We start from the raw sequence: 15,104 nt of genomic DNA, 5'->3' as shown, positions 1-15,104 counted from the left end.
AGCCTCAGTGATGTTCACAGGAGAAACTGTTAGCTTAGCTTGTGACATCAGGAAAGGGTCTGGCTGGAGATATTCATGGGGCAGAAACACCCATGGAAGATTAGAGAGCCTCGATGCCCGCAGTACTGAAAGCCAACAAAAGCACATCCTGCAGTCTGTAAGAGAGTCAGACAGTGGAGAGTACCGGTGTCAGGGCGAACGAGGACAAAACCCTGTGATCCAGTCTTTCCCAGGAACACTTGTGTTACATGTGTCTGGTGAGTTTTGGAGGTTTTCTTCAGTCTTTACCCAATATGATCTTCTATGTGATGAAGACTGTTAATGTTTATGAATGCTAAGAAATGACACTGAGCACATGTTTTTTTTTTTTGTGAACACATGCTTTACCTTTATCAGGGGAAAAGCCAAGGCCTGTTATTACACAGAATGCCCCCAGTGGAGAAATTTACACAGGAGAGAGAGTCACCCTGAGTTGTGGGTTTGGGGGAGATCCTGCTGGCTGGGAGTATCTCTGGTACAAAGACCCACTGAGACACACTGTGCCCAACACTGGCAACAGCCGGACTGATGGGTCCAGTTTCACCATCAGCTCTGCTGCTCTGGCCCACAGTGGAGAGTACCGCTGTAGAGCTGCAAGAGGAACAAAACCTTTTTACTCAGACTACAGTGATCCTCTGACTATAGAAATATCTGGTGAGAATTATTACAACAGTAGAGTGTGGATTTTATTTATGTGCTTTAATAATTTAATAAAATTATGAGGAGCAATTCATGATACTTTAAGTTTATAATTCAAAATTGTTGTATTGATTTACAGTATTACCTCAAACACATCTGACCGTGCAGTCTGGATGGACAGAGGTCTTCCTCACTGAAACAGTGACTCTGAGATGTGTAATTCAGGGAAGCTCTACAGAGTGGAAGTATAAATGGTACAGAGATGGACGGGAGCTTCCTGTAGACAAGGCTAACTCGAACAGTGTTAATGGAGACACATACACAATCCTCTCTGCTGATCAGTCACATGCTGGACTGTACACCTGCAGAGGAGAACTTACAAGGAGAGCATCTGTACACTCTCTGATTGGCAGCTCTGCTACATTGACTGTACGAGGTAATTATGATTTCTTTTCTTTCTGCAATTTGCACATGTGTTTACAAGAAAAGCAGTTCAGTCCAAAGTCAGCAGACCGGTTAATCTGAATCTGATACATAAGTGTGAAAAGTTCTTCATTTTCAATGTGGACAGTATGAGCAACAGTCATATTGTGTTTATTTTTATTAACACAGTATATAAAATTGCTCTGTTTGTACCCGAGAGGGGAATAAGAAGAGGGATAATCTGCCTGTCACAATGTTACTTCCTGTTTACTTTGTGGATATCTAAGGCTGAATCCAAATGTCCACACTCCACACTAGGGGACTGGACATCAGACCTCACTCGTTGTCGTGGATATGACCACTACTAATTTCAAAATAAAAAATAAATAAATCAATGTTCGCAATATACATTCAGGTTATATTAATTATGCTCTCCTTGCATCGGAAAACCTCCCATGGTTGTTTTCCCGCCATGTTTTTTTTTTTTTTTTTTTGTTCTTCTGGCATTGCATCCTTCTCGTCTTTTATATCATCACTTCCTTATTGCTGTGAATTTTGGGTAATCCCACTGGCAAAGTCCGGGGGAGTCTGCAGCGAAGCGGACTCTCTGGAAGTCTTCATGAGCTCCCCTGCAGACTTGATGAACTGTAGAATTGGGCAGCTCTACCCGCTCTGGACTTCATGGGTATGTGCCCGTTAAGACTGCCAGTCTGCAAGTGCGGGGAAGACTGGACATTTAGATTCAGCCTAAGAAAAATATCTGATGGAACCCATTGAAAGATCAGAATGCATCTTTGAAAGCAGGTGTCTTGTGAAGGCTTCCATTTACAGCAATAAACTGTAATGTAAACTTTCAGCTCTCCCACAAGCCCAGTTGACCTTTCAGTCTGGATGGACAGAGGTCTTCCCCACTGAAACAGTGACTCTGAGGTGTGTAATTCAGGGCAGCTCTACAGAGTGGATGTATAAATGGTACAGAGATGGACGGGAGCTTCCTGTAGACAAGGCTAACTCCAGCAGTGTAAATGGAGACACATACACAATCCTCTCTGCTGATCAGTCACATGCTGGACTGTACACCTGCAGAGGAGAACTTACAAGGAGAGCATCTGTACACTCTCTGATTGGCAGCTCTGCTACATTGACTGTACGAGGTAAATATGATTTATTTTACCTGAACATTTTGCATGTCATGTGTTCTTTGCTTCCAAACTAAATTGAGAAAAAAACAAAAAATTTCACAATGTTATTTGGACCAAGAAATACGGTTTTGTATAATATGATCTGATGTGTCTTGCTCTGAATTACAGTGAGTTGCCAGTTTGAAGTACTGGTGTATGGGTGTCAGAACTCCATTATCCAGTCTTTCCATGGACAATTTATGTTAAATGTGTCTGATGGGTTTTTGACAATTGCTTCATTCTTTAATCCTATGATTAGGGCCTCCATTTTGTCCACCCTTGTTTTCTCACATTGTACTTTAGTCCTCCGCCAGCTAGAGGTCACTATAGCCTCTTTGTCACTCCCCTTCTCAAATAATTATCCTATTTGCACCACCTCAATAATCTCAGTTGATAATGTAATTGCCACTAATTAAGCACAGATGATGGTTGATGGCAGTGTTTTCAAGCTACACTCACGTGTTAAATTACATTTGATTATTTATTAAAATAGCCATGATGCAGTATTTTTATATATTGTAAAGTGGCATAATAGGGTCTGTTAGAAGCAGTGTGAACCAACTACAATAGAAATGAGAGCAGTTACAATGTTTGACTTGCAGAATAAAAGTAAAAATACAAATAATGTTAATGAGTCAACTAAATAACTAATCATAGTCTGCAGTGAAGACCTTTAGTAGAATCTGGTGTCATAGAGTTGGGCAAAAACAAAAACCCGAACCCATAATGGCCATTTTCAGATTCGATTGGACACCCCTACTTCATATGGATGCGTTTTGCTTTTTACATAAGCGATACTCAATCCTGGTCTTGGACAGCCACAGAGTGTGCTGGTTTTTGTTTTTTGTTTAAGATCAGCGACCAATTGAGACCAAAGTAAGCAGGTAACCTGAGTTAACCGTATAATCTACTGCTTTAACTGATCAATTGCTGTGCTACTCAAGTGCTGAATAACAATGTAAGCCAGCAAACCCTGTGGCTCTCCAGTTCCAGGAGGGTGGACCACTGGCTCAAAGATATGCTTTTCATAGCATTTAAAAATAAATCCATGTTCACCTTCCTGCCTGACTGTCACAATATTAGATCAACTAATTTATTATCTAATTAACTAGAACAACTAAAGTTTTATAAATGGCTCAATTAGAAATGCAGTTGTCTGAACAGTCACTTGACTATGCAGTTGAGTGCCTATGGGGACCCCTGGAGGATAAGCAGTGAATTACAAGTTTAGATTCCTGCTGGTCACATGGTGGAGACCTACTGGTGGCCCAACATATAATCTTGTATGTGATGGAGAATGTATCTATTAATGCTAAATGACACAGAGCACATGCTTTATCTTTATCAGGTGAAAAGCCAAGGCCTGTTATTACCCAGAATCCCCCCAGTAGAGAGATGTACATAGGAGAGAGAGTCACCCTGAGCTGTGGGATTGGGGGAGATACTGCTGGCTGGGAGTATCTCTGGTACAAAGACCCACTGAGACACACTGTGCCCAACACTGACAACAGCCGGACTGATGGGTCCAGTTTCACCATCAGCTCTGCTGCTCTGGCCCACAGTGGAGAGTACCGCTGTAGAGCTGCAAGAGGAACAAAACCTTTTTACTCAGACTACAGTGATCCTCTGACTTTAGAAATATCTGGTGAGAACTATTACAATAGCAGAGTGTGGATTTTATTTATGTGCTTTAGTAATTTAATAAAACTATGAAGAAAGCGTTTTACGATACTTTCAGTTTATAATTCAATATTTTTGTATTGATTTACAGAATTACCTCAAACACATCTGATCGTGCAGTCTGGATGGAAAACGTTCTTCCCCAGTGAAACAGTGACTCTGAGGTGTGTAATTCAGAGCAACTCTACAGAGTGGGTGTATAAATGGTACAGAGATGGACAGCAGCTTCCTGTAGACAAGGCTAACTCCAGCAGTGTAAATGGAGACACATACACAATCCTCTCTGCTGATCAGTCACATGCTGGACTGTACACCTGCAGAGGAGAACTTACAAGGAAAGCATCTGTACACTCTCTGATTGACAGATCTGTTACATTGACTGTACGAGGTAAATATGATTTATTTTCACTCAACAATTTGCACGTCATATGTTCTTTTTTTCTAGACTAAACTGAGAAAAAAACAATTTTACAATGTTATTTGGACCAACAAATATGCTTTTTTTTCTCCTAACGATTTGCATGTCCAAAGTAAACTGATACGTTAGAACTGCAAGCAGTTGGCCACTATTTACCTTTTTGTGTGTGTTAGACTTGCACTTGCATTAACCCAGTAAAAACTGTCACCTCGAGTGAGATTTTGAAAAATCCATTTGGCAGTTATTGGTGCCATAATTGAGTTAAGAGGAGTGAGAGAGAGCTGCCAATCAGCTGCCTCTCATGAGCAATGGGAATATAATGAATGGGGATAAATATGCAAATGAATGCACTTAAGACACTGAAATGTGCAGATTAATTCATGATGTCATATAACTACTTTCTGTGATAAATCTGAAGCCCAGTCGTTATTTTTTATGAGAACGTGCTGGACTCACAGAATCACAGCCTTACCCCTCACTGCAGGGCTGTGTGGTTCCAGTTGATAGGATGAATAAATTGCTGCTTATTATCGTTTTTACTCTGTAACACAATTTAGAGCATGATTGTGTTGTTAGGCCTGTTGAGGTATTAGGCCTGAAACAAAATGGGTGAGTAATTTTATTTTAAAAATTTAAATAACCTAATACAGTATTATTCATACAATTCCTAGCTATTTGTTCCATTCATGAGTTCATTAACAACAACCTATTGGCTATAAAGCCTGCCAGATTACTCACTTTAATGTCAACTAGCAACATGGTTCTGGCATAATATAACTGTATAGCACACTACATACATCTATTAAGAAAGCAATGATTTTCACCAGCTGTCCACCAATGTGAAGAGGAATTCCCTTTTTTGGTATCATGTGCCACGATAGGGAGAGAGACCTATCACTCCAACTACAGTAACTTTCTACTATTAATCACGCAATGTAAGGCCTAGTGGATTATAGATTCAATGACCTATATCTGTTTTCCCATGTAACACGCTGAGTTGGATGATAAGCAATGTATGATCTTGCAGCTCTGCCTCAGGCGGTAGTGACCTTGGATGAAGGATGGATGGGGGTCTTCATCACTAAAGGCACTCTAGCAATGAGGTGTGAGCTTCAGGGCTTTACTTCTGCTGACTGGAACTACACGTGGTACAGAGACGGAACGCAGATCTCACTAAACCACACTGTAGAGAGGCACACAGTGGGATTCTGGGATAGCTCCTCTGATGGTGAATATAGATGTAGTGGGAACAGGACAGACAGACCGTACTACTCCCTCATCAGTGAAGGCTTCATGACAAGCCATATCAGTAAGTTCAATTTATAATTGAGGCCACAGATAAGTGAAGGGTTAAATCCATTGTACCCTTGTGTAGATCCTCACTTTTTATTTTCTAATATTAGTTGACTTCTTGATTTAAGATGTAAAATATAAAGAAGAAATGTAAATGAAATGTGTTAATCTGTGTCTTACATAGCGTTTTATGAGACTGGGGACCACATGGGAAGGGTCACTGACTATTGAATTTTTCCATGTCCTTCTGGACTTTTTGAGCCTGAAGCCGGTCCTCCAGCCAAACTCTGATTGGAACTGGGTGTTTTTCTCTGGGCAATTCTATTATTATAAAATTGTATAATTCTACCGTTTATTGAGCACACAGTACAGCGCATTATCTGCATTGTTTATGCAGAATTTCTCAACTTCATCAGGGGTGTGTGAACAAATTTGGATGGTACTGTATGTAAATGCACAAATTTGAAATATTTGCAATGTTTATCAATATGACAAATACAGCAAAGATTCTAAATAATTTTTCCTAGCATAAATAAATTGCAAAATTTTGTAATATTTGCCATGAAATTGGAATCGTTTAAATGATTTCAATACTTTTGAAATATTATATTTTATCTCACGTAATCTTGCTCTTCTACCTCCACTGCAGGGCTGTACTTTATTGTGGCTCTTACAGGTTCTGTCATCATTTTCATAACCCTGGTGGTGCTGGCAGTCCAATGCTCTAAGAAATGCAGGACATCAGGTGTGTAGTAGCACTCATTGAACATGCCCATACATTACGCTATTATTTATACATTACACTTTAAAAGCTGTCTAATAATAATATCAGCATTTCAAGTAAATGATAAAAGCACGTGAATTCAGAAGTTTAAAATCACCCATTGAACAGACAAGTGCTCATGGAATTAAATTTAATTGCTATAGTTTCTTGACCATTATATTATTGTATTCAGTTCATTCCTCTATTTATGTATTCATTGATCCAGGTGAGTAGTATGGAACACAGAGAGTGCCACAATGATAAATAAATGAATCAACAAATAAATAAATAAATGTGGAAAATAAAAATAAATCAAACGATCTAAAAATAAAGTCTAAAAGTACATAAATAAATCTGGAAAATAATATAGTGATGTAAATGTATGTGCAAAAATGTGTAAAAAATGTAATTATATTTTTCTTTAATTTTGAGTAATTTTCAGATTTTCACATTTATTTATTCATTTATTTTCATATATATTACCCTATTTATTTCTGCTTTTCTTGATGAGCACAATCTGTCAATCAACTTGCCTTGGTTCGCCCACCAAGTGTGAAGTTCCGCCCTTCCATGCGATCAGAACAACAGACAACATTTCTCAATGTGAGCAAGTACTTTAATAGAGAAGTCAGTCTCTCAAACATTGAAAGAAATGCTGGACATAGATGAATACATGTATTCCAAAAAAAAAGAAAATAAATAGAGAAATATGTATGAAAATAAAACAATGAATAAACATGAAAATAAACTCATTCATCCACTATGTAACTTATCTAACCGCTAATTCCTGGTTTGCGTCGTGGGGAGTGCTGGATCCTATCCCAGCATGCATTGGACGAGAAGTAGGAATTCACCCTGGACTGGTCACTAGTCCATCAGAGGGCACACACACCACTCGTACACTCACACACTCATAGTGAAAATGAATTTGAAAATGAATTTAAAACATAAATTAAGAAAAATTGCACATACATTTATATTTCTTTATTCATTTCCTGATTTATTGATGTATTTTTATATTATTTTTTTCCAATTATTCTATGTTGATAATTCTCTGTGTTATTGCATGTTTGCCATTGTTTATGTTTGTGAAAAGGCCGAATTAAAAATCAGCCGGATGGGGGCGAGTTTTACTCCAGGGTAAATGCAGACTACAACAGCACAGGTGAGGACCGGTCTTTCTGAGTTCTCATCCGGTCACACTGTATGCCACGTGTGAGATGAATCTTCACCTTTCTCTGCTCTCTTCTCCAGATCATGGATTACCAGCCAATGCTGTGTATGAGGAAATAGACCCTGCCACAGAAACAGAAGGTCAGGACAGAAACCTGTGACCGACAAGTACTAAACTAAAAAACCACGATACTTTCACAAACTGTCAGACTTCATATGTGAGGGAATATATTCTCGCTATAGGTACATGCCACTATATCCTACTATATGTTTTCATATCATATGTATTTTAAGGTCACTATGTTGCACATTAAATAATGATATGCAGTTGAACCACCCTATTCATTTCCTGCTCTGTTTTTATAGTTTCCACAGTAATCCTGTAAAATATGACTCTGCAGAACTCATTGGTCCTGTGTTGTGGAAAATTGTTGTTGAAGTTGATGAAACTTGATGAAAATGCATTAAATAATTTAATAAAAAAAGTCCCAGGAACTACTTTTCAAGGAGCTAAAAGGTTCCTTCAGCCCATTGTTGTCTGCGTTTCCACCGCGGTCTGAAGTCCCGTGAAGATTAGGCAAATTAGCCCACTGACGTATGAAAAAGCGACGTTGTCGTCGATCCATCTGTCCTATGATTTCTTCTGTAACCCCATACTACCACCGAAGTAGCCTACATTATTTTCTAATAACCGGGACAGCCCAGAGGGGTTTATTCCACTTATATACAACGGGTTACCAACAATGACTATATATGGTTACTTTTGTATTTATTGATTTTTATTGATTTAATCACCTGAAATTGAAATATTCTTCTGCAGCCGTTTGGGCATATTTTACCGTTGTCAAGCAACACTGTCGTTGGTAGTTGAACTTGGACCGTTGTTATGCAACAAATAGGACATAACAGGCCAATAGTCAGATTGTAATTGTTTAATATATCCTCTCAAACACATTCATTATGTTTTTATGCGAACATTCACTTTCATGTCTTGACATCCGAGGCAACAGAATGCATTCGCATTCCACAAATAACTGGCAACAACAGCAGAAAACATGCACACGTTGTAAACAATTTGCTGTTGAATTGATTACTTTCTCATCGTCAATTCCATATAGGCTAATCGCAAAATGACAAGAATAGAACGAAAACTCGCACTTGCGTAAAAATTTAAAGTGTGCCCTCCAGATGCGAACAATGCACCATAAATTAGTCCATAGTCTTCCTGGTCTTTTTGTGGAATTGAAGAATGGCAAATTAGTAAAATGACGGCAGTCTGAAAAAGCAAAAGGGACGATTACTAGAATTAACCTGTTATTTTACCCTGACAAAAAGTGCGGAAGGTGATTTCCAGTTTGCTTGTACTGTATCACCAATGTAAATTACGCACAACTACCGCATAGCTCACATAACTGTATCAAACGTTTTGAGTCAATTACAACGGGCTAACAAAGAAAATCCTGAAGAAAATATTTGTTTGAAAGTTTTGGTATGTAATATGCTGTCCCAGCACGAATGCTTAGCATTTTATAAAACAAATAGCCTACTAAAGCAAGAAAAGAACAGAAGAGCACATGTTATAATTCCAAGACGTTGGCAGGCTATAACCAAAAGTAGGCTACTGCGCCACGTAACATACAAGTTTGATTTCAAGTTATTATAAAAATAAATCGGTTTGCGGCTGCAGATTTTTTAAAATGGCGGTTGAAATAAAACACTGCAAGTAGTCGACCAATCAGAAATTTTCAGCGCTTGCGCTCCACCCCAAAGGTTCCGGTACTTTTGGAAAGTGCTACCCCCCGAGCAGGGACTTTATTGGGGGTAAAATAAAGTCCCCGGAACTTACTTTAGACCCTAGTTCCTGCGGTCAAAACGCACTGAGTTCCTCAAAAGATTCCTAGTTCCGGGGTAAAGTTCCTGTGGTGGAAACGCGGCTAATGGCACACCCAGGCCTGGATTAATGCACAGGGTCACCCAGGCAGTAGTAAAGGTTGTCCTAGTCCCGAGGCCCATATCATCTTAATTCGGCCCTGGATGCACCCTGTTGATCAACAGGACCTGGGTTGAGAACCCCTAATTTAAGGTAATCAAACCTTTTGTAATTCTGTAATTTTGTCAATGTTTAAGAGTTGGCATTTGCTAACTAGTATTCTTTTCATGTATTTAGAGATACGGTTAAATGAAATAGCATTGGGACAGTGGCACACTTTTTGTCATTTTGTCTCTGTACTCCAGCACAATAAAAATATGTAAATATGATAATAAAGTGCAGATTGTGTTTATTTGAAGGCATTTGCATCCATATTGGGTGATAAGGGTAGGAATGACAGCCCGTTTTCCCTAATGGGTAGAGAACTGATCTTGCAACCGAAAGGTCACAGGTTTGATTCCCAGGTAGGACACTGCCGTTACAGGGTACTTGCTCTTTAGTATAACCTGCATTCCTTCAGTACATATTCAGCTGTATAAATGGATGCAATGTAAAAAAAAAAGGGGGCTGCACTGAGACAGAGGGAGGAGAATGAGATCGTGGACCGGTGGTAAATCCAGGCTTTACACCGCACACTTCCAAATGTCCCTACACAAACTTCCACATTTAAAACACATCCTTCATTTCACATAAAAATGCTACAGTACACTGTAACTGAAATAATTCACCATTAAATTCAGAAAGTGAACTGTCCCTTCAATATCCAGCAGTTTAGATTTCTGGTTCCTGGTGCACCCTAGTGGTAAAAATGAGCAATTACGCAGATATGCTCTGTTCAACTGTACAGCAGGCATTCTCTATAAATTATTTTTAAAATATCAAAATATTGGTTGGTGGTGACCAAATAAGGAATACACCAGACAAGTCAAAATTTGATTTCCAAAACAATTTGGCACTGCATTACAACTGGAAACTTTGACAACCTTGTTCAAGGAGAGACCGAGGTACAGACACAAAACCTTTTCCTTTAATAAAACTTATTGACATTGCAGAACAAAACTGAGAAATAATGCCCACCCTTGGACCAATCAGAATTGAGTGTTTAGCCAAGCCGTTGTATAAATGATAATATGATATTTGTTCCTTATGGAAGATGGGGATACACCTCAGGTGCATTACTTACCTTAGTTGTATAGTAAGTTTGCATTAGGTTGCTAGTTGGATTATTGCTACATTTGAACATAATAACATAACATAACTTGAATATAAGAAAGTAGAGATAAGAAGCCAACTAGTGTAAAATAACATGATGCCATGGGTTGGTTTTCTTCCTGTCCTTCCCAATTTTTTAAGTCACCAGCCACCACTGATGTATTCTTTCATTTATTGGCTGGACCGCAACAGGGGGGCCAGCCCTACAAATGCGGATGTCTGTGACTGAGTGAGTGACTGAGTGAGTGATGAAGTTACACCATTGTTCGGCCGGATCACGTGTGTTAGGTCTGTATGAATATGGAAGCACTGCATGACCTATCATATCATGATCAGTAAGAGTCAAGGCATAATATATAAAATCATAATAATGTCACTTTAGTCAGTCTAAACCATACATGTATTCTTTCATTTATTTCACCACGTCTACATATTCACATGAAATGTAGATTTCTTTATTTAACCAGGAAAAACCCCATTGAGATCGAAATCTCTTATGCAAGGGGGACCTTACATAAAACACAAAGTTATGAAGTTACACAAGACAGTAGACAAACAACAAATCAGTTACAAACATCAAATGGAGAAAGAGACAGCAGTGCAACAGTAAACGAAAAGAGAACGGTCCCTAACAGAGTTTGTGGTCTGTAAAAACAGTGCTAAGTGCTAACAGTGTTTAACATCACTTTTGTGTCAATTGTTGTTGAACAGACTATAGTCACCTTGAACTACATATAAAAATATATGACAATACAGTGTTTGTCTGTCCGTTTCTCTCTCTCTCACACACACACACACACACAAGCACACGCGTGCACACACACACGCGCACAAACACAAACACAAGCTGCACAAGAAGCTTCTTCTTCCAGCTCATACCAATGCAAGCCCAGCTCGTGCACTGCGATGTGAAAAGAAGCAGTGACTTGGCATTACATATCCTTGAGGAGAGGACATGTTTAAATGTGTGGTGTCAAAATGACTGTTAAGGGCAGAGCAATCAAGATGGCTCCTGAAAATAATTGGGGAGGCAGAGTAGTACAATGGGTAAGAAGCTGGTCTTATAACCTAAAGGTCCCCAGTTCGATTCCCCGGTAGGACACTGTTACGTCCCAAAAGCCAACCCGAAGTCCCAATAACCAGGAACCGCAACATAACAAACTAAACAAGGAGTCAAATCTATATACAAACATAGAAGATTTATTACAAATGAGACAACAAAACATAACACATTACCATATGTAAGCTGAACAGGATGGTTCAGGCAGAAAACAGACAGCCAGGCTACTCTTCATCTGAAAGAAACCACAGTTGACTTTCTGGCCTAACTATCTAAAAATGTGTGAAATCTCTATAATAAACCATTTTTAAAAGCCCCCTTCAACCGAGGTGTCTTCAGGCTTTATCCAGTTGACTGTTAGGACACAGGTGTGCATCGTCAAGCAATCAAACCCCAATCAGCTCCACCTGCAGGATTAAAACATGCAGACTCCAAATCAAGGGACTGTAACAGACACCGCTGCTGTACCCTTGAGCAAGGTACTTAACCTGCATGTATCCAGCTGTATAACTGGATACAATGTAAATGCTAATTAAGGATGTGCTTATGTGTTCTATTTATAAATAATGAAGGTAATGCAAAAAAAAATAAAGGTGCTCTCCAGTTACACAAGTTTCCCAATTTACATTACAGCCCTTTAACAGACACTCTTATCTTGAGCTTCTTTCACACTATTTGCATTGCATCCATTAACATAGTATCAATTTATATAGCTGGATATATACTGAAGCAATGCAGGTTAAGTACCATGCTGTACCACGCCCTACCCGAAGAATGAAATGCAGAATGACACTGATTAGAAGTAATGCGATGACCAGGGCTGTGTGAGAGTGCAAACTATCCCTAATGGCAATTCATGAAAAAACTCCTGTATTTCAAAGCCATGTTTCGCCAGATATTACATTAAGCCTTCAAGCCCGTAAGATGCACATTTTTATATATATTTTTAGCAAGTCTACTTTAATAAATGATACAATATGTCATGTAATATTTAGCAAAGCAATAATGAAAACAAACTGATGCCACGCTGTGTGGTCAGGTATGGTCAGTTTGTTCAGCCAGTTCCTCCCCACTGTGTACCACTTTCCGGCGTGATACCCATCTCCAGAAGGCTGGATTCACAATGATTGACAGAAAGAGGAGGACTGCCACACCCACACAGATCCGAACCACATTCTCCACAGCACGGTAAACTGAGGGAGCAAAAAAAACAAAAAAGTCAAGGGTTGAAACAGGCTGTGGGAATATAAACTACATGCATTTCAGAATTTGGCAACATATTTCAGTCTGCTCGAACAAGCATTTCATGTACATTTCTGTAATGCTAATAAAATACAATCTTAAAACTATTTTGTTACTCTATTATATATATTTAGTATGCTTTTAATTACCTCACTATCTTATTTGTGTTCTTCTTTTATTATATTACATTATTATTATTTTATTATTATCCTTTATTATTATTATTATTATTATTTATTTTATTTATTTTGTTTTTTTCTCATTTTATGTGAAGCACTTTGAGCTGCATTTTATGTATGAAAGGTGTTATATAAATACATTATTATTATTATTATTATTATATACACCATATAGACAAAAGTATGTGGACACCTGACAGCCAACATCTCATCTAAAATTATGGGCATTAATATGAAGTTGGTTCACCCTTTGCTTCTATAAAAACTTCCACTCTTCTGCGAAGGTTTCATATTAGATGTAGGAGCATTGCTGCAGGGACTTGCTTCCATTCAGCCAGAAGAGCATGAGTGAGATCACGCACTGATTGGGCGATTAGGCCTAGCTCACAGTTGGCTTTCCAATTGATCCCAAAGGTGTTGGATGGGGTTGAGATCAGGGCTCTATGCAGACGAGTTAAGTTACACTAATCTCAACAAAACCATTTCTATATGGACCTCGCTGTTTGCCCATGGGAATTGTCATGGTGAAACAGGAAAGGGCCTTCCTCAAACTGTTTCCCCAAAGTTGGAAGTACAAAATCACCTAGAATGACATTGTATCAAAATTTACCTTCACTGGAACTAAGGGGCCGAGGCCAAATCACGAAAAACAGCCCCAGACCAAGCAGTGTCCAGATACTTTTGTTCTAATTTGAGCCTATTTCTCAGTAAATTATTATGTGCATCTATATGACACAAAAGCCAGCAAAATTATTATTGGCTAACCAGACTTCAGCTACAACTGAGATATCCAGGTTTCTGAAAAAATAACAACTGTACCATATGAATCTCTGCATTTAATGCTCTTTATGAAACTGTGGTCAGGGTTCTGTCATTTTGTCCTGCCTTATTGAAATGTCCCACCTGTAATGCAAATTTATGGTCATGCTGCAACTTCAGCATCATGCCTTACATACAGTGCCATCCTAAACAGTTCACATCCCTAATAAAAATGAGCAAAGGCTGTATGAAATAAACAATCCCAATAATGATCTGGGACAATTATACTGGGACAATTATATTGCATTAGTATAAAATAATACAATTCATTTTTCAGCATGCTGCCTTTGATCCTCCTGAATGAATAATTTTGCAGGGTATTGTATATGTCCTATTTTTTCAGTCTGTCTTAGTTGTAAATTTACACCATTATTCAGATTCAGAATGGGATTAAACATAAAAAATTTTTTATACAATATAATACATTTAAATTACATTGCATCTTTCTATTTTACATCATAAATCAAAAACAGAGCTCAACTTACATTAGAAATAAGTGACAATGTATGATACACAAGGGTACAATGGATATGTAAATGGATTTAACAGTTCACTTGTCTGTGGTCTCAATCATAAATTGAACTTACTGATATGGCTTGGCATGAAGCCATCACTGATGAGGGAATAGTACGGTCTGTCTGTCCTATTCCCGCTACATCTATATTCACCATCAGAGGAGCTATCCCAGAATCCCACTGTGTGCCTCTCTCCAGTGTGGTTTAGTGAGATCTGTGTTCCATTTCTGTACCACGTGTAGTTCCAGTCAGCAGAAGTAAAGCCATGAAGCTCACACCTCATTGCTAGAGTGCCTTTAGTGATGAAGACCCCCATCCATCCTTCATCCAGGGTCACTACCGCCTGAGGCAGAGCTGCAAGATCATACATTGCGTATCATCCAACTCAACGTGTTACATGGGAAAACAGATGTAGGTCATTGAATCTATAATCCGCTAGGCCTTATATTGCATGGTTAATAGCAGAAAGTTACTGTAGTTGGAGTGACAGGTCTCTCTCCCTATCGTGGCACATATAAAAAAAAGGGAATTCCTCTTC

General features: G+C 38.7%; 1 protein-coding gene across 1 annotated transcript in view; it reads left to right on the top strand.

Annotated features, from left to right (window-relative positions):
* Nucleotides 1-15,104, top strand: part of LOC118207254 (immunoglobulin superfamily member 1-like) — a 124,472-nt gene that overhangs the window by 37,009 nt on the left and 72,359 nt on the right. The window contains exons 3-10 of the mRNA XM_035380642.1: nt 397-693; nt 818-1,114; nt 3,631-3,927; nt 4,054-4,350; nt 5,408-5,689; nt 6,323-6,418; nt 7,533-7,601; nt 7,691-7,750. Coding sequence (XP_035236533.1) covers nt 397-693; nt 818-1,114; nt 3,631-3,927; nt 4,054-4,350; nt 5,408-5,689; nt 6,323-6,418; nt 7,533-7,601; nt 7,691-7,750 — 1,695 coding nt within the window. The remainder of the gene's footprint in view (nt 1-396; nt 694-817; nt 1,115-3,630; nt 3,928-4,053; nt 4,351-5,407; nt 5,690-6,322; nt 6,419-7,532; nt 7,602-7,690; nt 7,751-15,104) is intronic.

The sequence above is a fragment of the Anguilla anguilla genome, chromosome 11, assembly GCF_013347855.1.
Source record: "Anguilla anguilla isolate fAngAng1 chromosome 11, fAngAng1.pri, whole genome shotgun sequence".
In the NCBI taxonomy this organism is placed as follows: Eukaryota; Metazoa; Chordata; class Actinopteri; order Anguilliformes; family Anguillidae; genus Anguilla; species Anguilla anguilla.
The sequence above is the reverse complement of the archived record's forward strand: the minus strand, read 5'-3'. Positions and strand labels throughout refer to the sequence as shown.